The sequence below is a fragment of the Mesoplodon densirostris genome, chromosome 18 (assembly GCF_025265405.1).
Source record: "Mesoplodon densirostris isolate mMesDen1 chromosome 18, mMesDen1 primary haplotype, whole genome shotgun sequence".
Taxonomy (NCBI): Eukaryota; Metazoa; Chordata; class Mammalia; order Artiodactyla; family Ziphiidae; genus Mesoplodon; species Mesoplodon densirostris.
In genome coordinates this window covers 12079777-12104532 of record NC_082678.1, presented here as the reverse complement: position 1 = coordinate 12104532, position 24756 = coordinate 12079777, and the positions used below count along the sequence as shown (strand labels likewise).

The window sequence follows — 24756 nt, the reverse complement described above, 5'->3', positions numbered from 1 at the left end:
CCAAAAAACAAACAAACAAAATGAACCATGTTATTCTAACCCAATGCATCAGGCAAACTGAAGACTTGTTGTATGTATGACCTTATTTCTGGTTCAATTTAGCCCACATTTATTGAACCTTTTAAGTGTCAGGTACTGTTCAAAACCCCAGTGATAGAAAAGTGAAAAAGGCATGAATCCTGTCCTCTGAGAAGCAAGGGCAAAGGCCTGCTGGCAGAGGGAGCAGGACACGTTAGAAGGACTGAACAGAAGAGGCATTGCTCTGCACAAGTCCACTGTATAGCTGTCTTATTATTGTCCATTTATTTTGCAAAGGGAAAAATAAACCAGGTGGGGCACAGATTTTCTTTCTGCTGCTTGTGAATGTTTCATTGCAGTAATTTATATGACCTTTTTGATGTATAGTAATATTTAATTTATTAAGCACCTGATATAGTTCCATTCTATCAGGTTGGAGTGGAGAATATAAAAACTTAAGATATGGTCTTCTCCTTTTATCAATTCATGATTTACTTAAGTAGCCAGATGGCATACAGCTATAAAGAGAATTCAGTTATAAGTGCTGTAATCAAAGTAAAACCAACATGCAGTGGGTGACATTGTTCCTTACTGTAACTAACCAGGCCAGTGTTATATCTGTTTTATAGATGAGGCATGAGAGAAGTGAGCTGCTTCTAAATGAGTTAGTACCAGAACTCAAACCCTTATGTTAGTTTATACTTGGCTCTTATTAATACTTACTTTGTGTGTGTGGGAGTTATGTGAAATGGTTAGATAAACAGTAACAATGACAACAACTAACATTTATTGGACACTTATGTGCCAGGTACTGTGCTAAGAGTTTTACATAACCATCTGATTTAATCCTTAATAGGAGGTAAGTACTACAATTACACACGAGAAAATCAAGACTTGGGGATAAATTGCTTAAGAACAAAACTATTAAGTGGCAAGCTAAGACTTAGACTGAAGTGTTCTGAAATCTTTGGAGAGAAAATACTGCATGTTGGCACCAGGGCCTTATGGTTTTTGAAATCTGAATTTGTCAAAACTTTTGTTGAGACATTTATACTAATATTATGTATGCAGTTAGAGAATTTTAAACATTTGTCTCATCATTAAAACTTGATTAATTCTTTAAATGATTGGTCTGATTTCCAGTGGATTGTAGAAATTTACTGTCACTCTGTAGATGTGAGAATCTCTGATACCAACTTATTTTTTGCCTTTTGCTGTTGTTGATTTGAAATAGATCAGAGGTTGGATCTATGCAAACTTGGGCCAAATGACAATGATACAGTTAGAGGACAGATAGTAGGTAAGTGTGGAATTGAAAGTTATGTGAATTTTGGCTTTATTTAAGCTGACCTAAACTCTAAATACCTTTAAAATCAAAGTACAGTAACTGTAGCTTCATTGTATTGGCATGAATTAAATGAGTCATGTAAAATTATTCAAATAGTGGATGCAGAATCTAGGACAACTTAATTTTTTTAAAAAGCAAAAAAATACAAATAATGTAAAAAACAGGCTCCTAATGTGAAGAACTATTGATCCTTTAGGAAGGAATTCTTTAAAAGTATACAAATACAGTAGAACACTGAGATAGACTTTATAGATGATACTAAGGTTTTCTGAAAGTAATTCTCAAACTGGTTTTTGAGTAAGAAAAACCAGTTTAATGCTTTGCAGTTTTAAAGTAATCTTTACTAATAGAAAAAAATAGAATGGTAGTATAGCACTGATTGGAGAAAGGGAAAATTGTTACCTTACTCATAAGGCATTTAGTGGGCTAGTGGGGTTATCTTGAATTGGCCCCTTTATATAAAATTTCCTGAGACTTATCTTAAGAATTGATAGATTGAGATTTGATCAAGGTATCTAGAATGGTAGGGCACTGAGGTGGGCTCCTTTGAAGCTTCTTAAAGAAGTAACATGCAATTGGAATCTTACCATAGCATTATAGAGCAGAATTTAGAATAACATGATTGCATTATATGAACCTATCAGAGAGGTTTTAGTTACAGAAAGGACTTGAAGGACTTAGTTTTACAAGGCAGTGAATTAGGTTCATAGAAAGTTGCCAAAGTAGCATCATAACAAAAGCCCTATTGTGGTTATCGCAGGGAAATATCTACACTACAGCGTTATTCATAATTCCTGTCATTCTTAGATTGAGAAGGAAGTTAAAAACTAAAAAATGTGGAATACACCTTTCATGTGTTACGCCTCTTTTTAAGTGCACTAGTGGCCTTGCGTTGCCCCATTAGGATGGGAAAAAAGGAGTTAGACCCTCCTCCATGAACATGATAAAGTGTAGAAAACCTTAAAGAGAAAAATCTCATGGACAAAGAAATCGCAGGGGCTTCCCTGGTGGCACAATGGTTAAGAATCTGCCTGCCAGTGCGGGGGACACGGGTTCGAGCCCTGGTCCGGGAAGATCACACATGCTGTAGAGCAGCTGTACCCGTGCGCCACAGCTACTGAGCCTGCTCTCTAGAGCTTGCGAGCCACAACTACTGAAGCCTGTGCGCCTAGAGCCTGTGCTCCGCAACAAGAGAAGCTGCCGCAGTGAGAAGCCCGCTCACTGCAATGAAGAGTAGCCACTGCTCGACGCAACTAGAGAAAGCCCGCGTGCAGCAACGAAGACCCGACACAGCCAAAAAAAAAAAAAAAAAAAAATTGCAGAATTTAGTAGAAACTAAAGAGTTCATTCTTAAGTATTAAAATAAGCTAAGACAGGTGTCTTTCAAAGAGAAATATTTTAAATTGCAGTAATTCTTTCTAGTTCTGTGACTCTTAGTATTGTTTTTATTGTTTAATAGTAAGTCTTCAGTCCAGAGACCGAATAGGCACAGGAGGACAAGTTGTGGACTGCAGTCGTTTGTTTGATAATGATTTACCAGATGGGTAAGCAAAAACCATTAGATAATATCCCTAAAATAATGAGAAATAAGTTGGTGTTTATATTTAAGTTTAGAAATTTGCTAATGAATCCCAAAATCTAGGTTTTCCTTGTACTTAGAAAATTAGTGAGGGATCTTATCACAACAAATTCATAAAATAAGCCATGAATTAGATATGTTACATTTGTTTTTTAAGAGTTTTGACTAGGAGACAAATCAAATTTCTTGACAAATTTAAATCTCCTGTAAATATTATATATTCAAAAGGAAAACTTTTTTGATTGATTTAATTATTCAAAACAAGGCATGTAGGTGCTGAATCTGAGGCATTGCTCTATTTAGAGGGATGAGATACAGAATTTGTGTAATAGTAATTAAAATAACATAGTAACATTTATTGAGCCTGCAAGTGTCAAATAGTGTTATAAGCACTTTATATCATTTATCATTACATATATATCATTATATGATATACATTAGATCATTTAATTCTCATAATGTGATTCTGGAATTAGACCATTTGGGTTCCAATCCTTACTCTTCTGTTTACTAGCTTTATGAGTGTTTTTTTTTTTTTCCCTTTTTCTTTTTAATTTTATTGTTTATTTATTTATACACTTATTTAATATTTTTTATTTTGGACATAGCAGTGTTAGAATAGTCATCATCTGACAGACTAGAAAATCTCACATCACTATTTAAATATAATTGGCATATGATTGTTTTTGACAACATGTCATAATTATCCCAGCTCACTTATAACACACATATATATATTTACCAATCACTATCAACTATACTAAAAAGAGTGAAACAATTTAACCTTTATTAATGCCTAGAGAAGGAAGCATGATCCCATTATGACCTCATTTCTATCCTCAGTGTTCTCCTTATCTAGTAAGGGGTGGAGTCAGAACACATACGTATGTATAAATATAAGGCAAAATAAAGAAAATTGATCACACATACCTCTATTATGGCTAAGTGCAGTGCACATACCTAGATGCAGTTATTACAGATAACTACAGGAATTCAGGATTCTATCTTGGAAGCAATAGCATTTGAGGCAGGTATTGGACCTTAATGGGATCTCTAAGAACAAATGGGGTGAAATGGGGAAGGAATACCATTCAGAGAGAACAAAATGAATAAAATCACAGGGTGAGTGTAATCAATTTAATTTAATCAATTTATTTGACTTTTGTAAGCTTTGGTTTATATTTATTTATCAAAGAGGATAATAGTATATACACCATCAATACCTGTGAGGATTAAATGAAATCATTCATGTAAAGCACGTAGCACAATGTCTTGCATAGAGTAAGTGCTTAATAAATAATTAGCTATTATTACTACTACTGTTACTACTATTATTACCCTCATGCGTTTTACAGACCTTCGAAACTGAGACTCAGGTTAAGTATTTTGCCAGAGGCCACATAGAATTGGCAGAACTGGAACACAGATTTAAGCCTTGATTCCAAAGCTTATGCTTTTTACCATTGCTCTCTTTGTTTCATACTAGTTCTGAAACCTTACCGATTTTATTTTTAATTTTCAAAGTATTTTTAATTAACTTCAATGAGGTATAGTTTACATACAATAAACTATATCCATTTTAAGTGTATAATTGGTTGAGTTTTAAGTTATTTTTGACATGAAATTTCAAATCCAAGCTATGGTATTTGCTCATTTTGTATAAGCTGTTAAAAATTGCTATAATTTGTCTGTTTATGGATCATTTTAGCTTCTTGATATATCTGTTAATTTTTATGGATTTGAGGTGGATTATGGTACTTTTGAAGGGGAAGTTTAGGATGAAATAACTAGTCAGTACTGAGAGATTACAACAGTTGTACGGCTTATTCTAAATTTGTTCTACATTATTGTACTATAATTGTAATCACAGGGGAAAAAACCTATTTAGTATCTTTTTATTTTCTATTGTTTAATGCCTCCAAACCTCTGCCAGTGGTTTGGTGGAATATTAACTATAGTCACTTGCCTAATTTTTTGTTATATGAATTAATAAGATATTGAAGAAGAAGTGGCATAATTGCTTTTTAAAAAATTAGTTTGAGAAATATCCCGTGTTGGTGAGGTTGTGGAGAAAAAGGAGCGCTTGTACAGTGTAGGTGGGAATATAATCAGTACAGCCACTGTGGAAAATGGTAGGGAGGTTCTTCAGAAAGTTAAAAACGGAATTACCATATGATCCAGCTATCCCACTTCTGGGTATGTATCCTAAGAAAATGAAAACACTAATTCAAAGAGGTATATGCACCCCTTTGTTCATTGTAGGATTATTTACAATAGATAAGATATGGAAGATAGATAAGATATGGAAGCAGCCAAAGTGTCCATTAATAGATGAATGGATAAAGAAGATGTATTACACACACACACACACACACACGAATATTGCTCAGCCATAAAAAAAGAATGAGATCTTGTCATTTGCAACAACATGGATGGATCTAGAGAGTATTATGCTAAATGAAATAAGTCAGACAAAGACAGATATCATATGATTTCACTTATATGTGGAATCTAAAAAACAAAGCAAACAAACAAAACAGAAACAGACTCATAGATACAAAGAACAAACTCTGTATTGGTTTGCCAGAGGGGAGGGAGAGGAGGGGAAATTGATGAAATAGGTGAAGGGGATTAAGAGGTACAAACTTTCAGTCATAAAATAAGTAAGTCACAGGGATGTGATGTACAGCATAGGGAATATAGTCCATATTGTAATAACTTTGTATGGTGACAGATGGTTCCTAGACTTGGTGATCATTTTGTAGTGTATAGATGTCAAACTACTATGTTGTATACCTGAAACTAATAGAATATTGTATGTCAACTATACTTAAAAAAATTCATAACTTTTAGTAGAAAATGTGTAAGAGAAAATAAAAATATGAAGATTAAAAAAATTAGTTTGGGTAGGCTAAATGCTTTAAACGGCTTTTATATACTTTTGTAGTTAAATTTAATTTTTAAAAATCATGTATAATTTTTATTTTTAGTATGGCCTTTTTCTCCCCACTAAGTTCTGGAGAAATTAGTATAATTTAATTGAGCATTGTTGACATCACTGAAAAATTCTCAGTTTGGCTGATGGAAAATATTAGTCACACCTCAGTATAAATATTTTAAAAGCTTCAGAATTCTAGAAGACATATTGTACAGTTCTAAAATAAGTTGAGACAATTCCTATATTCTGTGTATTGCTTTTTCAATTTGTCATTCCTGATTCATAACAGCAAATGTCTTCCTGGCTTGTTCCAAAAACATTCCATGTCTGGCTTCCTATTACTGCTTTATCTCTCAATACTTTTATTTAAGCTGGGAAGAAAGGCGAACTGCCTCTGGAAGAATCCAGTACCTAAACCACATAACAAGAACTACGCAATGGGAACGCCCAACACGGTAAGAACATACAAGTATCTTCCCGTGGTCTATGCTGTTTGCCCTCCTGAAGTCCCCTATCTGTTTATCTGTCAGTTTTACCAGATTTCCTTTCTTGGTTTAAACTGCTCTAGATCAGTAGATCTTATAGCAAATGCCATTATTATTTTTAATAAAGATTGCTTAGCAGGTCATCCTGTTATTGTAGCTCCATGGCCTGTGATGGCGTTCAAAGAATATTCATTAGATGAGTTAAATGAATACATTGAGAAGTCATCTTATTTCTAGGACTCTTAAAAAATTTTTTTGAGTCCATTATTGAACGGCTGTAACAAAATATGTATACAGGATCTCCATTTATTCAATAAAGTTGGGGGATGATTATATTGTGTCCAGTAAGGTCTTTGACCAAGATAAGAACCAGATGCTCTGAGACCATATGGAGGGGCACCTGACTTAGAGTTGGGGGCAAGATGGTAGAACTTGCAAAGGAAAACTCTGAAGGAGGAGAGTCTCTGAACTAAATCCTGAAGAATATGAGAATTTAGCCAGGTAAGGGGAAGGTGATAAAAAGTGTTCAGGGTAGTGGTAACAGCTATCATTCAGTTCACCAAATTGTTATATGCCAGGCACTGTGCTCAGCATTTGAGCTATAACCATGAATAAGGCAGAAAGGCCTTCCTGGAGCTTAATGTGTAAAGACATGGGGATGCAAGATAAGTTTTGAAAGCTTCAAGGAAAGCTCTAAGTAACTGAAAATGAATAGGATAAGTGGCTGGATTTCCTTTTTTTTCAGAATAAGAAAAAAGTTTATTTGCCACCTCTACTCAGTGTTTGTTTTGCTCCTTCTACTTTTTTTTTTTTCCCCTGAGCAGGACTGGCACCAGACATAGAACATCAAATGCTTCTCATTAGCTATACTTTTATTTATTGGGGATTAATTGCTTAACTCATTGAACCACAAAGTTTTCTCTATTATACTGTGATTCTCAGATGAAAGCTTAGCTTATGTTGCCATTTTAAAAAGTGCTTATTTGAGAGTTGATTTCTAGTATTAAACTGCCAAGGATTATATGGAAGTCAAAGAACCTATTTTTATCATATTTGAGTGTAAATAAATGTGTACTTGTGTCAGTGCTTTAGTGAAGTCTATTTCCTTCTCATTTAACTAATGAAATTGACTTTAATTTCCACATGAATAAAGTCAATTGCGTTGTAAATGTTAGTTTAAAAATTAACTCTTGGGCTTCCCTGGTGGCGCAGTGGTTGAGAGTCCGCCTGCCGATGCAGGGGACACGGGTTCGTGCCCCGGTCCGGGAAGATCCCACATGCCACGGAGCGGCTGGGCCCTTGAGCCATGGCCACTGAGCCTGCGCGTCCGGAGCCTGTGCCCCTCAATGGGAGAGGCCACAACAGTGAGAGGCCTGCGTACGGCAAAAAAAAAAAAAAAAAAAAAAAAAAATTAACTCTTGATTATCCTCTTAGTTTGGATGACTTACAAGAGGCTGTAAGCTCTTTGAAGAGACGGACTATCTTTCCTTTATTCACTCAATATTTATTGAACTACTACTCTTAAATATATGCTGAGCACTACTGTAGGTGCAGGGAATATATATGGTGGGGAACAAACTAGGCAGACTTTCTTCTCTCAGTAAATATTCTAGTGGGGGAAGACAGACGAAAACAAGGATGCAAATGAGAAAAATATCAGAAGTTACTGCCATGCTGAGGAAGTAAGGTGAGGTACTGTCAAATGCCTGGGTGACTACTTTAGATCTGAAGGTCAGGAACGACCTCTTAGAGGCAACATTTAAGCTTAAGCTAAGATTTGAATGACAAAAAGGAGTCTGGCCTAGGGAAAATAGGAGAAAAAATCACTCTAGGTAGAAGGAAGGGCTGGCTACTCTCCAGCACTAAAGGTAGAACGACCATGGCAAGCTTAAGGAGGAGGAAGAATGTCAGTGTGGCAGAAGCAGAGTGGGAGAATGGTGGGGACGCAAGTCTGAGGTTGCCTGTGGCTAAGCCAAGTAAGGCTTGGTGAGCTCATACTCACATCTACAAATATATGCGGATTTCATATGAAATGTAATTAAAATCAATATAAAGTGATTTGAATACATAATTGATAATCTGCTTATCACCTGGGTTTCTTTGGTGCTTTGAGGCTTTGGGTTTGCTCTTATTGAGAGCTCTTGAGTCATTATATTTGTATTAATCATTCCATTTTCTTACAAGTGATTGTTATTGCTGTACATACATTGTCTATAAAATTCTGCTTTTGGTATCTGAGTTGAGTAACTCTTTTTCCTTGTTACTTTTCGATAGACCAGCATCTGAATATTCTAGTCCTGGCAGACCTCTTAGCTGTTTTGTTGATGAGAACACTCCAATTAGTGGAACAAACGGTGCAACATCTGGACAGTCTTCAGATCCCAGACTGGCAGAGAGGAGAGTCAGGTCACAACGACATAGAAATTACATGAGCAGGACACATTTACATACTCCTCCAGACCTACCAGAAGGCTATGGTATGACAACTAGCAGAGGAAAAATAAAGTGTGTTTTACTGATTTCAGCTTGCTAAGAAGCCAGAAAATCAAATTTTAAAGAAGTTATTAATCTGGGTTTAGGAATTCTGCATGAAAATCAAAGTAAATGTAAAACGCCCCAACTTTGAAAAGTCTTTGAAGTGGTAGAAGACTAACACCACTTTGACTTTGGGCCAGTCGTTTAACCTTAACCTTTTTGCCCAGTTACAATGAAATGAGATGAATGATACCTCTCCTTTTCACAAAGGTATTGTGAGAAGCATATGAAACAATGTGAGACTGCTTTGTAAACAGGCACTGTAAAAAGTGAGACGGTGTTTTTCTTGATAATGGCAATCTGAAGTCAGACTTGTAATTTTCTAGACGTGCATATTTAGAAATAATTTAAAAAGCATATTTCTGATGGTATTTATATATTGTATTTGTATTGTCTATAATTTTGTGTTATCTGAGTGATTGGGTTATTGTAAATGATTTAGTCACTTCTGTGTTTGTGTAAAAGTACTATAATCTTCTATAGTTCCCTAAGTTTTAGAATTCCATGTGAAAGATGACATGAATCTTCTCATAGTTGAATACAGAACTTCCTAAACTCTTGCAGTATGACCTCAGCTGTTCTCTCCTCTCTTGCTAAAAGCTTAACCAAGTTACTTAACATCCTTGCCCTTTCCACAGCCTCTAGATAAACAGTTCTGGGCTGATGATGACACCTAGTGACCAACATTGGGAATTGCCTGATCTAACTTGTATTTTATTTTTACTCCAGAATGTTCTTTAAACTTACACAAATGCATCGTTCTTACTTTATTTTTAAAGTATTTTAACTATTTAATTTTTTTAAAAACCCAATTTTTCCATTAATTGAGCTAGGCCACACAGGTTAACTTAAAACACAGTGGTTAGAGCATGGGCTTGGGAAACAGCTGGGTTCATATCCTGGCTTTGCTATATATTAGTTGTGTGACGCTGGGCACATTAACCTGTTTGAGCCTCAGTTTTATCTTCTGTACTATAAAGTGGAGAAAATATTATTACCAACCATGTAGATTTGTTGCAAGAAATAAATGAAATTTCATGAGAAGTTAAAATTTAGCTGTTATTATTAATGTCCAGACCTTAGAATCAAGTATCTCCTGGCATTCTTTTTAATTGAGATTATAAGGCAAGTGGTTTGGAGTGGGGGTGGTTATACTTTATACTTTTACAATATTTGTGTGATTTGGATTAAAAAAATTTTTTTGTACAACCAAAAACATAGGAGTAAAGTGGGTATCAAGGCTGAAATTATTGCAGCTGTCATCTAGAACCAGTTTTAAACATTTTTACATTTATAATTTTAAAAGTTTAAATTGATTTTTATTACAGGTTTATAAACAAATTTATACTAATATATATTAGCAATAGTTTTATTGTTTCATATATTGGAATTTTTCATTAGATTTTCTTTAAAAAAAAAAAAAAAGGTAGTTCTGTTGCTTGAAAACATAAGTAAATAAAGACTACAGACCACCACTGAAGAAACCCTTTCACAGATTCCTTCTCTTTGCCCTGGCCTCCTCACTCTCTCCCCAAGGGCTTTGACTTAATTTTACCTGTGGCTTTTTTTTCCCCAGTAGGCATATGTGCTCTTTAGTCTTCCTGCTCCTAACTTGATTATTTTTTCATGATTGCTTCTTTTAGACTATAGGGTGTCTCTTCTATATTCCATCTTTTTTGCTACTGTTTGAGTCCAAATGTAGTCTTGAGAATACACCTCTCTCAAGGAAAGAAAAAACATAAGTCTTGATATAAAATTAGGCATAATTTAAAAAGCATTACCAGCCTGCAAACTCTTTGAAAGTTTCTGCAGATCCCTGAGAATCTCCCCAGAGTTGGTTAGCCTCTTCCTCTGAGCCCTTCTGTTTCCCTTAGGCTCCACATTTAAGACAAATAAAAGATAATTTCTTCATGTTTGTTTTATTTAATTATTGGTTCTGTGACAATCTTGTTTTCTGTTTTCCATTGCAACATGTTTAATATTTGAGCCACATTATAAGTGTAGTTGGCTTTTAAATAGCTGGGCTGTGATCCTCACCACCATTTATAAGACTGTTTCCAGGAGAAAATCTGTTCTGAGTTCAGAACAAGTGATTTGTAAAGCCGTTCTTTTGTAATGAAATAGATTGGTAATTTGGAGAGTTTACCTATTAATATAATATCATCCTAGTGTTTATAGCTGTTTTTGATTTGGACATTCTGAATATGTTTTTATTATTAGTGTTTCTTAATTTTACAGAACAGAGGACAACACAACAAGGTCAGGTGTATTTCTTACATACTCAGACTGGTGTGAGCACATGGCATGATCCAAGAGTGCCTAGGTAAGAACATATTCTAAATACCCTTCATACCACTGAATATCCATTTCACCTAGGATTTATTTATTTAATCTTTAACTTCTTAAAATAGATGATGTAAAAGTTTGGCTCTTTCTGATCATATTTTCAGTTTGACATTTAGTAGAAAGTCCTACTTACTTCTCTGCAACCCTACCCCAGTGCCGTACCACCCAACCAGTCTCCAGTTCCTCTCCCCCTCCCCCTTAAAAAAATCGAGGCAAAAATGTGGGTCTTGTAGGAATTTGAAAATTGACCTGGGGAAAACATACATACCCTTACAAAAACATACATACCCTTTTTTTTTTTTAAGGGTAGTAAATTGATATTTTTATTTCTGGTTAGGCTTTTTTAAAAAAGGTTTGTTTATTTTAACTTTATATAAGTGTATTCAGTCTTCATGTTTCATTTTAATGTAGAAAAGGAATAACCCAGTTAACATAAATTAATTTTAAATGCCAAAACTTGTATGTTTGAATTGCAGGCCTTGTTGAATGCATTTACTAACCAAAATGTCAGCTATCTTTTAACTTTAAGAAGATGGAATGACACAAAATCAATTTAGTAGTTTAACACAGTTTCTGGTACATTTTAGTATCAAATAATACATTTTAAACCACTAGCTATTTTGAATTATTTTCTACTGAACAGATGGAGAGTGCCAAGTAGTCCAGTTGAAGCTGCAAAAAAAGGTTGAGTTCTAAGTGAAATTCTAAATCAACTTTGTAAGCTATACATATACCTTTGTTGGATGAGGATATTTTATATATTAAGGGCAGCATTCCTCTCTTCAAAAAAAAAAAAAAAAAAAGTCCTGTGGAGGGTCAAGAGATCTTTTTCTGCCTAAAGTTTGTACTGAGAGATCTACTTGTCTAGAATCATGTTTTTGAATTAAAAACAGATGTGACTAGCTGATTTTGGATTGCTTTGATACTGTTTATTTATAAATAAAGCTATTGTAATGAAAATGTTTTCCTTTTTTTCTTTTGGTCGCGCTTTGCGGCTTATGGGATCTTAGTTCCCTGACCAGGGATTGAACCTGGGCCCCGGCAGTGAAAGCACCGAGTCCTAACCACTGGACCGCCAGGGAATTCCCAAAATGTTTTACTTTGTGATAGAGCTTAATCAGAATCTTCTGAGGGTGGCAGCCAAGGAAATGTGTTATCATTCATTATTGTATCAAGGTTGCCATTTCTGTGTCTTCATGATATAAGCTGTTGATTTAAAAAAAATAGTGGGGAGGAAATTTTTGTTTTATTAATAAGCTCACTGAAAAAATCTAAGTGCCTAACTTTTAGAAATAAGAGTCTTGATATGTAAATTATGAAAAGAAGTGTTTTGGGTTCTGTTTATCAGGTTGAAGGTCAGTAACGAACTTTTCTATAACATAATTTAAAATCATTGGAAGGGGGGCCAAATCCAAAGCTGAGACCCAGGAGCTGTGAGAACAAAGAAGAGAAAGGGAAACCTCTCCCAGCAGCCTCAGAAGCAGCGGATTAAAGCTCCACAATCAACTTCATGTACCCTGCATCTGTGGAATACATGAATAGACAACAAATCATCCCAAATTGAGGAGCCAGGAGTCAGTGCTGTGCCTCTGAGGTGGGAGTGCGAACTTCAGGACACTGGTCCACAAGAGACCTCCCAGCTCCACATAATATCAAACGGCGAAAATCTTCCAGAGATCTCCATCTCAACACCAGCACCCAGCTTCACTCAACGACCAGCAAGCTACAGTGCTGGACACCCTATGCCAAACAACTAGCAAGACAGGAACACAACGCCACCCATTAGCAGAGAGGCTGCCTCAAATCATAAAAAGTACGCAAACACCCCAAAACATACCACCAGACGTGGACCTGCCCACCAGAAAGACAAGATCCAGCTTCATCCACCAGAACACAGGCAGTAGTCCCCTCCACCAAGAAGCCTACACAACCCACTAAACCAACCTTAGCCACTGGGGACAGACACCAAAAACAACGGGAACTACGAACCTGCAGCCTGCAAAAAGGAGACCCCAAACACAGTAACATAAGCAAAATGAGAAGACAGAAAAACACACAGCAGGAGAAGGAGCAAGATAAAAACCCACCAGACCTAACAAATGAAGAGGTAATAGGCAGTCTATCTGAAAAAGAATTCAGAATAATGATGGTAAAGATGATCCAAAATCTTGGAAATAGAATAGACAAAATGCAAGAAACAGTTAACAAGGACCTAGAAGAACTAAAGACGAATCAAGCATCGATTAAAAACACAATAAATGAAATAAAAAATACTCTAGATGGGATCAATAGCAGAATAACTGAGGCAGAAGAACGGATAAGTGAGGTGGAAGATAAAATAGTGGAAATAACTGCTGCACAGCAAAATAAAGAAAAAAGAATGAAAAGAACAGAGGACAGTCTCAGAGACCTCTGGGACAACATTAAACGCACCAACATTCGAATTATAGGGGTTCCAGAAGAAGAAGAGAAAAAGAAAGGGACTGAGAAAATATTTGAAGAGATTATAGTTGAAAACATCCCTAATATGGGAAAGGAAATAGTTAATCAAGTCCAGGAGGCACAGAGAGTCCCATACAGAATAAATCCAAGGAGAAATACACCAAGACACATATTAATCAAACTGTCAAAAATTAAACACAAAGAAATCATATTAAAAGCAGCAAGGCAAAAACAACAAATAACACACAAGGGAATCCCCATCAGGATAACAGCTGATCTCTCAGCAGAAACTCTACAAGCCAGAAGGGAGTGGCAGGACATACTTAAAGTGATGAAGGAGAAAAACCTGCAACCAAGATTACTCTACCCAGCAAGGATCTCATTCAGATTTGATGGAGAAATTAAAACCTTTACAGACAAGCAAAAGCTGAGAGAGTTCAGCACCAACAAACCAGCTTTACAACAAATGCTAAAGGAACTTCTCTAGGCAAGAAACACAACAGAAGGAAAAGAACTACAATAACGAACCCAAAACAATTAAGAAAATGGGAATAGGAACATACATATCAATAATTACCTTAAATGTAAATGGACTAAATGCTCCCACCAAAAGACACAGACTGGCTGAATGGATACAAAAACAAGACCCATATATATGCTGTCTACAAGAGACCCACTTCAGACCTAGAGACACATACAGACTGAAAGTAAGGGGATGGAAAAAGATATTCCATGCAAATGGAAACCAAAAGAAAGCTGGAGTAGCAATTCTCATATCAGACAAAATAGACTTTAAAATAAAGACTACTAGAAGAGACAAAGAAGGACACTACATAATGATCAAGGGATCAATCCAAGAAGAAGATATAACAATTGTAAATATTTATGCACCAAACATAGGAGCACCTCAATACATAAGGGAAATATTAACAGCCATAAAAGGAGAAATCGACAGTAACACAATCATAGTTGGGGACTTTAACACCCCACTTTCACCAATGGACAGGTCATCCAAAATGAAAATAAATAAGGAAACACAAGCTTTAAATGATACATTAAACAAGATGGACTTAATTGATATTTATAGGACATTCCATCCAAAAACAACAGAATACACATTTTTCTCAAGTGCTCATGGAACATTCTCCAGGATAGATCATATCTTGGGTCACAAATCAAGCCTTGGTAAATTTAAGAAAATTGAAATTGTATCAAGTATCTTTTCCGACCACAATGCTATGAGACTAGATATCAATTACAGGAAAAGAGCTGTAAAACATACAAACACATGGAGGCTAAACAATACACTACTTAATAACGAAGTGATCACTGAAGAAATCAAAGAGGAAATTAAAAAATACCTAGAAACAAATGACAATGGAGACACGACGACCCAAAACCTATGGGATGCAGCAAAAGCAGTTCTAAGAGGGAAGTTTATGGCAATACAATCCCACCTTAAGAAACAGGAAATATCTCGAATAAACAACCTAACCTTGCACCTAAAGCAATTAGAGAAAGAAGAACAAAAACATCCCAAAGTTAGCAGAAGGAAAGAAATCATAAAAATCAGATCAGAAATAAATGAAAAAGAAATGAAGGAAACGATAGCAAAGATCAATAAAACTAAAAGCTGGTTCTTTGAGAAGATAAACAAAATTGATAAACCATTAGCCAGACTCATCAAGAAAAAAAGGGAGAAGACTCAAATCAATAGAATTAGAAATGAAAAAGGAGAAGTAACAACTGACACTGCAGAAATACAAAAGATCATGAGAGATTACTATAAGCAACTCTATGCCAATAAAATGGACAACCTGGAAGAAATGGACAAATTCTTAGAAATGCACAACCTGCCAAGACTGAATCAGGAAGAAATAGAAAATATGAACAGACCAATCACAAGCACTGAAATTGAAACGGTGATTAAAAATCTTCCAACAAACAAAAGCCCAGGACCAGATGGCTTCACAGGCGAATTCTATCAAGCATTTAGAGAAGAGCTAACACCTATCCTTCTCAAACTCTTCCAAAATATAGCAGAGGGAGGAACACTCCCAAACTCATTCTACGAGGCCACCATCACCTTGATACCAAAACCAGACAAGGATGTCACAAAGAAAGAAAACTACAGGCCAATATCACTGATGAACATAGATGCAAAAATCCTCAACAAAATACTAGCAAACAGAATCCAACAGCACATTAAAAGGATCATACACCATGATCAAGTGGGGTTTATTCCAGGAATGCAAGGATTCTTCAATATACGCAAATCAATCAATGTGATACACCATATTAACAAATTGAAGGAGAAAAACCATATGATCATCTCAATAGATGCAGAGAAAGCTTTTGACAAAATTCAACACCCATTTATGATAAAAACCCTGCAGAAAGTAGGCATAGAGGGAACTTTCCTCAACATAATAAAGGCCATATATGACAAACCCACAGCCAGCATTGTCCTCAATGGTGAAAAACTGAAACCATTTCCACTAAGATCAGGAACAAGACAAGGTTGCCCACTCTCACCACTCTTATTCAACCTAGTTTTGGAAGTTTTAGCCACAGCAATCAGAGAAGAAAAGGAAATAAAAGGAATCCAAATGGGAAAAGAAGAAGTAAAGCTGTCACTGTTTGCAGATGACATGATACTATACATAGAGAATCCTAAAGATGCTACCAGAAAACTACTAGAGCTAATCAATGAATTTGGTAAAGTTGCAGGATACAAAATTAATGCACAGAAATCTCTGGCATTCCTATATACTAATGATGAAAAATCTGAAAGTGAAATCAAGGAAACACTCCCATTTACCACTGCAACAAAAAGAATAAAATATCTAGGAATAAACCTACCTAAGGAGACAAAAGACCTGTATGCAGAAAATTATAAGACACTGATGAAAGAAATTAAAGATGATACAAATAGATGGAGAGATGTACCATGTTCTTGGATTGGAAGAATCAACATTGTGAAAATGACTCTACTACCCAAAGCAATCTACAGATTCAATGCAATCCCTATCAAACTACCAATGGCATTTTTCACAGAACTAGAACAAAAAATTTCACAATTTGTATGGAAACACAAAAGACCCCGAATAGCCAAAGCAATCTTGAGAACGAAAAATGGAGCTGGAGGAATCAGGCTCCCTGACTTCAGACTATACTACAAAGCTACAGTAATCAAGACAGTATGGTACTGGCACAAAAACAGAAATATAGATCAATGGAACAGGATAGAAAGCCCAGAGTTAAACCCACGGACATATGGTCACCTTATCTTTGATAAAGGAGGCAGGAATGTACAGTGGAGAAAGGACAGTCTCTTCAATAAGTGGTGCTGGGAAAACTGGACAGGGACATGTAAAAGTATGAGATTAGATCACTCCCTAACACCATACACAAAAATAAGCTCAAAATGGATTAAAGACCTAAATGTAAGGCCAGACACTATCAAACTCTTAAAGGAAAACATAGGCAGAACACTCTATGACATAAATCACAGCAAGATCCTTTTTGACCCACCTCCTAGAGAAATGGAAATAAAGACAAAAATAAACACATGGGACCTAATGAAACTTCAAAGCTTTTGCACAGCAAAGGAAACCATAAACAAGACCAAAAGACAACCCTCAGAATGGGAGAAAATATTTGCAAATGAAGCAACTGACAAAGGATTAATCTCCAAAATTTATAAGCAGCTCATGCAGCTCAATAGCAAAAAAACAAACAACCCAATCCAAAAATGGGCAGAAGACCTAAATAGACATTTCTCCACAGAAGATATACAGACTGCCAACAAACACATGAAAGGATGCTCAACATCTTTACTCATTAGAGAAATGCAAATCAAAACTACAATGAGATATCATCTCACACCAGTCAGAATGGCCATCATCAAAAAATCTAGAAACAATAAATGCTGGAGAGGGTGTGGAAAAAAGGGAACACTCTTGCACTGCTGGTGGGAATGTGAATTGGTACAGCCACTATGGAGAACGGTATGGAGGTTCCTTAAAAAACTACAAATAGAACTACCATATGACCCAGCAATCCCACTACTGGGCATATACCCTGAGAAAACCATAATTCAAAAAGAGACATGTACCAAAATGTTCATAGCAGCCCTATTTACAATAGCCCGGAGATGGAAACAACCTAAGTGTCCATCATCGGATGAATGGATAAAGAAGATGAGGCACATATATACAATGGAATATTACTCAGCCATAAAAAGAAATGAAATTGAGCTATTTGTAATGAGGTGGATGGACCTAGAGTCTGTCATACAGAGTGAAGTAAGTCAGAAAGAGAAAGACAAATACTGTATGCTGACTCATATATATGGAATTTAAGAAAAAAAAATGTCATGAAGAACATAGGGGTAAGACAGGAATAAAGACACAGACCTACTAGAGCATGGACTTGAGGATATGGGGAGGGGGAAGGGTAAGCTGTGACAAAGTGAAAGAGCGGCATGGACATATATACACTACCAAACGTAAGGTAGATAGCTAGTGGGAAGCAGCCGCATAGCACAGGGAGATCAGCTCGGTTCTTTGTGACCGCCTGGAGGGGTGGGATAGGGAGGGTGGGAGGGAGACGCAAAAGGGAGGGGATATGGGAACATATGTATATGTATAACTGATTAAATTTGTAAAAAAAAAATAATAAAAGAGAAAAGCAAAAAAATAAAAAATAAAAAAAAATAAAATAAAATCATTGGAAGGAAATGTTTAGAAGAAAAATGATTTTTTAAAAAAACTGAATGATTTACAACAGTGTGAAAGCTGATCTTGAGCTGCCTTTTGAAAGAGTGGTGTGTAAGCTGGTGTCGGAAGTTGAAGCAGAGAGATTTTGGCACCCCAGTGGGCAGTGTGTTCTTACTCCTAAGGAAACAATGTTGGTTTTTCGTTAATGAATAAGGTGTTTCTATAAAGATTTAAGAATATTTCATATTGAGTATTGAATAATGACTTTATGAAATAACGCTTTGGATTATATTTCTTTTCTTTAGTCTCTATGCTCCAAATTGTTATCTTAAAATATATTTTGTTTTGGGGGATCCTTTAGTGAATATGTCTTTTGTATGGAGGATCTTTTATCAAAGCAGACTATAAATATTTAGATTCTATTCAAATATCATCACTGTTCAATCAAAGACATTTATAAAATAGTGTCACTCAGACACTTTAAAACTAACTTTGTAAAGATATCCAGTAAACTTAGATTTATCTGAGAAGTACCATTTTCGAATGTTTTGTATTTCTCTTTAAAATAATGATTAATGCTTTGTTATTCACTATATTGCATACTGACTATGTAGTCTTAAAATACAGATCTGTATTACTTTTTATGGCTGTATAACATACCATTTTCCTTTAATCATTTCCCAGTTCCACATAAAGAGTGTTTCCAGTTTTCTGCTTCTCATCAATTCTTTAGAGCCCTCCCATGTATGACTATAAATTTATAAAATTCTAAATAAAATGATATAAAGTGAAATTCTGCATTACATCAAAAGCATTATTCATTCTTTGATTACAAAGAATGATAATTGTTTTTCATTTCTAAAAGTTCCATTTAAAAAAAATCTATCTGTTCATTCTTAATAATCTCTCAGGAATAGTTTGTCTCTGTAATTGTTCCCTTTTATTATTTGTTTTAAACATTTCATATCATAGCTATTCTTTTTGATCTCTGACAGTACTTGGGGAACTAATTCCGTGGTTTTGTTTCTACTGACTCAGTCATCATGAATTCCTTTCTGAAGTGTTTGGTGATCTTTGATTGTGAGTTTGATTTTAATTGGTTGGAGTTCTGTGGACCTAAAGTGAGAATTTAGGAATTTTTCCTGGAATCACTTCATCTTCCCTTTGAGTTCTCCGTGGGGAAGTTCCAGATTTCCTTTTCCAACCTTGCTGCTGGCCTGAGGCTGAGTTTCCCAATTAACCACTACCCTCTGGTACCCCCCCACTCTGCCTGTCTGCCACTCAGGTACCACCAGCTCCAGTTTAATTCACTTAAAAAAAATTTGAGGAGGATTCTTGGAACTTTTCCCCTTTTGCCTCTTTTGAGACTAGCAGTGTCTCAGAATAGCGTGTTCTTTGCAATCTTTAGTTCTGTAGCAGAAGAATCTCTGGGGCACCTATAAGCACAAGTTAAAAATCCTTGTTCCAACAAATCTCTGGGTGCCCATCATTACGTTTTCACTATGACTAAGAAGAGGTTATTTCAGGAAAACTTCTTTTCTAGTTTAACTTTGAAAACATAATTTTGATGAGATTTGTCATTGTAATTATTGGTTACAGTTTAAATTTATATTAGACATGCTGCTTTTATTTCATTCTTTAAGGTTCTATAAATCTTTATCATATATAATAGTATTTTAAGAATGCATGATATAATAACAGTGGTCTTTGCTCCAAAAGGCAAAAAGTCTTTTTGCTTTTTTTATTGTAGCAGTAAACCTTAGAACATTCTTCCTAAGGTGTCTTAAACAGGTTCTTTATTCACTAGCTTTATATCTTTCAGAATTCAAAATGGAGTAGTTATCCTTTAAAATATATACTGTGGTTATTTTCAGGATCACATTTCAATAACATTTCCAGTTTTGCTTTGTTGAAGAGCTTAAAATTAATCATGGAATGAACATTTACACAAATTTTATGGTGTAGTAAAGAAAGAAATAATTGAAGGGAAATTTTAGAAAACATTTAATTCCTTATATCACTGACATTTGGAAAACAATATTTTGTCAGACAAGTACTGAAGTACAGTTTATGTTGGCAAATGTTGTGATTGCTTTTATATTAATTTAAAACCTGAATTACATTAAAGCCCAGGAATGAACTGACTAAAAATGTAGGCTGTGTGATAAGTTTCTGAGCCATCTATGGATTGGGTTTTGAATATGCAAGTTTGTTGAACCATTGGGAATTAAAGATTCCAGCTGAATGTCTCAAGTTTCTGAAACAATACATTTTCTCAGACTTCATGGAATTGTTCTGTGTCATTTACACTTGCTTGGCTCAGCAGGCCCAGCAGTGAGGTATTTTTTATTTTATATTTGTTTTTGCAGGGATCTTAGCAACATCAATTGTGAAGAGCTTGGTCCATTGCCTCCTGGATGGGAGATCCGGAATACAGCAACAGGCAGAGTTTATTTCGTTGACCATAACAACAGAACAACACAGTTTACAGATCCTCGGCTCTCTGCTAACTTGCATTTAGTTTTAAAGTAAGTTTTTGAAACAATACATGTTCAAATGCGAGTCTGAACAAGAGAAGACTGATAGATGCTTTTTGTAATAAATGTGATAGAATGTCTGCTCTCTTCAATTATAAATCACTTGTTGAACATAATTTTATATAAGAATATGACAAATTCTACTCTCATGTTTGGGTATTTTAATCCCACTGTGCTTAAGTAGGAACCTGTCCTGAAATGTTAGGAAAAGGATATGTATCAGAGGTGTGCACCGTAGCACACCTGCAGAGACAGGCTACTTTATGGGGTGGATGGATTTTTTTCCTTGAGTGCATCAGAAATAGCTCTAGGATAGCTGAATCTATCCCAGATGATTTTCTGATGTGTCAGTTTCGTGCCTTTTAAGGCTTCTTTCCCATTTGCAGGACTTAGTCATTCTTACAAGTCTTTGTGAATGGGCTTGATGTACCCTGGTTTTTTTTTTAATTATTAAAGTACAGTTGATTTACAATACTGTGTCAGTTTCAGGTATATAGCAGAGTGATTCAGTTTGCTATATATATATATGTAATATATATATATTTCAGATTATTTTACATTATAGTTTATTACAAGATATTGAATATAGTTCCCTGTGTTCTATAGTAAATCCTTGTTACTTATGTATTTTATGTATATTAGTTTGTATCTGTTAATCCCATACTACTAATTTATCCCTCCCCACCCTCCCTTTCCCCTTTGGTAACCATAAGTTTGTTTCCTACATCTGTGAGTCTGTTTCTATTTTGTATATAGATTCATTTGTATTATTTTTTAGATTCCACATATAAGTGATATCATATAATATTTGTCTTTCTCTCTCTGGCTTACTACACTTAGTATGATAATCTCTAGGTCCATCCATGTTGCTGAAAATGGCAATATTTCATTCTGTTTTTATGGCTGAGTGATATTTTAGAGAGTATGTGTGTGTGTGTGTATGTGTGTGTATACTTGGGTTGCTTCCATGTCTTGACTGTTATAAATAGTGCTGCTGTGAACATTGGGGTGCATGTATCTTTTCAAATTAGAGTTTTCATATTTTCCAGATATATGCCCAGGAGTGGGATTGCTAGTTCATATGATAGCTCCATTTTTAGTTTTTTCAGGACCCTCCATACTGTTTTCCATAGTGGCTACACCAATTTACATTCCCACGAACAGTGTAGGAGGGTTCCCTTTTCTTCACACTCTCTCCAGCATTTATTAATGTAGACTTTTTGACGAACTATGGGTTTAAAAAAAAATTCAGCTTTATTAAAATTTAATTGACACACAAGAAATTGTACATATTTGCAGTGTACAGTTTAAGTTTTGACACGTTATATACCTGTGAAACCATCACCATAGTGGAGATAGTGAACATATCCATGACCCCTGAAAGTCTCCTCCTGCCTCTTTGTAGCCTGTTGGTAATCCCTCCTCCCATCCCTTCCCTAGTTTCCTAAGGCTGCCGTAACAAAATATCACACACTGGGTGGTTTATAACAATAGAAATTTATTCTTTTACAGTTCTGGAGGCTAGAATTCAGAATCAAGTTGTCAGAAGGGTTGGTTCCTTCCGGTGGCTCTGAAGGAAAATCTGTTCCATGCCTCTCTCTTAGCTTCTGGTGGTTGCCAGAAACTTTACTGTTCCTTGACTTGTGGACACATTATCCCAGTGTTTACCTTTGTCTTCACGTGGCCTTCTATGATCTATTTTATCCACAAAACTTCTGCCACCAAGTGTGTGGGTTTTTTCCCTCAAATATTCCAGTTCTCCATGTCTGCGGACACCAACGAGGTGTACAGCGCCTGAATTCAGTCTAATACCACCTGCAGTTAGTATCAGGCCTCACAGGTTAAGGGCTCAGTCTCACAAGACTGTTCTCACTTCTGATGCCATTTATAAGTCCCAGGCCTCCCGTATTTCTTGCCAACTGGCTATAAATCGAGTTCTCATGACTCTCTCCTTGGGTTCAATAATTTTCTAGAATGGCTCACAGAACTCAGGGAAATTGTTTCTTTACTATTACCAGTTTATTATAAAGGATGCAACTCAGGAACAGCCACATGGAAGAGAGGCACAAGACAAGGTATGGGGCAGGGGCTGCATAGTGCGTCCACGCCCTCTCCAGGCGCTTCATCCTCCGAGCACCCTCAGTGTGCTCACCATCCCGAAGCTTTCTGAACACTGTTGTTTAGGCGTAGTTATGGAGTTATCATCACACAGGAGTGATCGATTATTAACTCAATCTCCAGTTCCTCTCCCCTTCCCCAGAGGTTGGGGGGATGTGCCTGGAAGTTCTAGGCTTCTAATCAAGCCTTGGTCTTTCTGGCGACCAGCCCCCAACCTGAAATTATATAGGGACCTAGCAAGTCACCTCACTGAAACAAAAAATGCTCCGATACCCAGGAAATTCAAAGGGATTCAGGAGCTTCTGTGTCTTGTACTGGGGACAAAGACCAAATATTAGAACAGAATACACTCCTGTCACCTGTGTCACTCAGGAAATTTCAAGCATTTTAGGAGTTCTGTGTCAAGAACTGGGGACAGAGACCAAAGTATATTTCTTATTATGCCACACTTTCTTTCCTGTATGTCTGGGTCGAAATTTACCTCTTCTTATAAGGATACCAATTTATTGTATTTAGGGCCACCCTAATCCAGTGTGACCTCATTTAACTTGATCACATCTGCAAAGACCCTATTTCCAAATAAGGTCACACTCACAGGTGCCAAGGCTTAGGACTTCAACGTATTATTTTGGACACAGTTCAATCCACACCCCATCTTCAGCCAACCATTGATTTGCTTTTTCTGTCGCCATACATTTGCAATTTTTAGAGTTTTAGATGAGTGGATTCATACGGTATGTACTCTTTTCTTGGTTTCTTTTACCCAGCCTAATTATTTGAGATTCATCTCTGTTGTTGTCTGTATAGTTCACTTCTTTTCATTGCTGGGTGGTATTCCATTGTATGGATAGACCTCAGTTTATTTGTTTACCTGTTGATGAACATTTGGATTGTTTCAGTTTGGGCCATGACTAAACTGTTACGAATATTCGTGTGGGTTTTTTTTATTTTTGGCCACACGGTGTGGCATGTGGGATCTTAGTTCCCCGACCAGTGATCGAACCCGTGCCCCCTGCATTGGAAGTGCAGAGTCTTAACCACTGGATCGCCAGGGAAGTCCCGGAACATTTATATTTAAGTCTTTGTGTGGACATATGCTCTCACTTCTCTTTGATAAATAAATACCCAGGCTGCATAATATGATAGATTTATGTTTAACTTTTTAAACTGCCAGCTTTCTTTTTGAAGTGATTGTACCATTTGACTTTCCCACTAGCAGTGTATGAGAGTTGTAGTTGCTCTTGCTAACACTTGGTATGGTTAATCTTAATTTTGGACATTCTGAAAGATGTGTAGTGTTACCTCATTTTGTTTTTTGGGGTGGGGCAGTCTGTGTTGGGTCTACGTTGACAGGCTTTCTCTGGTTGCGGCGAGCAGGGGCTACTCTTCATTGTGGTGCGTGGGCTTCATTGCGGTAGCTTCTCTTGTTGCAGAGCACGGGCTCTAGGCACGCGGGCTTCAGTAGTTGTGGCACGTGAGCCCTAGGGCGTGTGGGCTTCAGTAGTTGATGCACGTGGGCTCAGTAGTTGTGGCTCGCGGGCTCTAGAGCGCAGGCTCAGTAGTTGTGGCGCACGAGCTTAGTTGCTCCGCGGCATGTGGGATCTTCCCAGACCAGGGATCGAACCCATGTCCCCTGCATTGGCAGGTGGATTCTTAACCACTGTGCCACCAAGGAAGTCCCTCATTATT

At 36.3% G+C, this 24756-nt stretch overlaps 1 protein-coding gene across 1 annotated transcript in view; it reads left to right on the top strand.

Moving 5' to 3' along the window:
- The window catches only part of SMURF2 (SMAD specific E3 ubiquitin protein ligase 2), a 131050-nt gene that overhangs the window by 88864 nt on the left and 17430 nt on the right, over positions 1-24756 (top strand). The window contains exons 5-10 of the mRNA XM_060080366.1: positions 1253-1318; positions 2826-2910; positions 6255-6338; positions 8643-8845; positions 11142-11226; positions 20782-20940. Of these exons, the coding sequence (XP_059936349.1) occupies positions 1253-1318; positions 2826-2910; positions 6255-6338; positions 8643-8845; positions 11142-11226; positions 20782-20940 (682 nt within the window). The remainder of the gene's footprint in view (positions 1-1252; positions 1319-2825; positions 2911-6254; positions 6339-8642; positions 8846-11141; positions 11227-20781; positions 20941-24756) is intronic.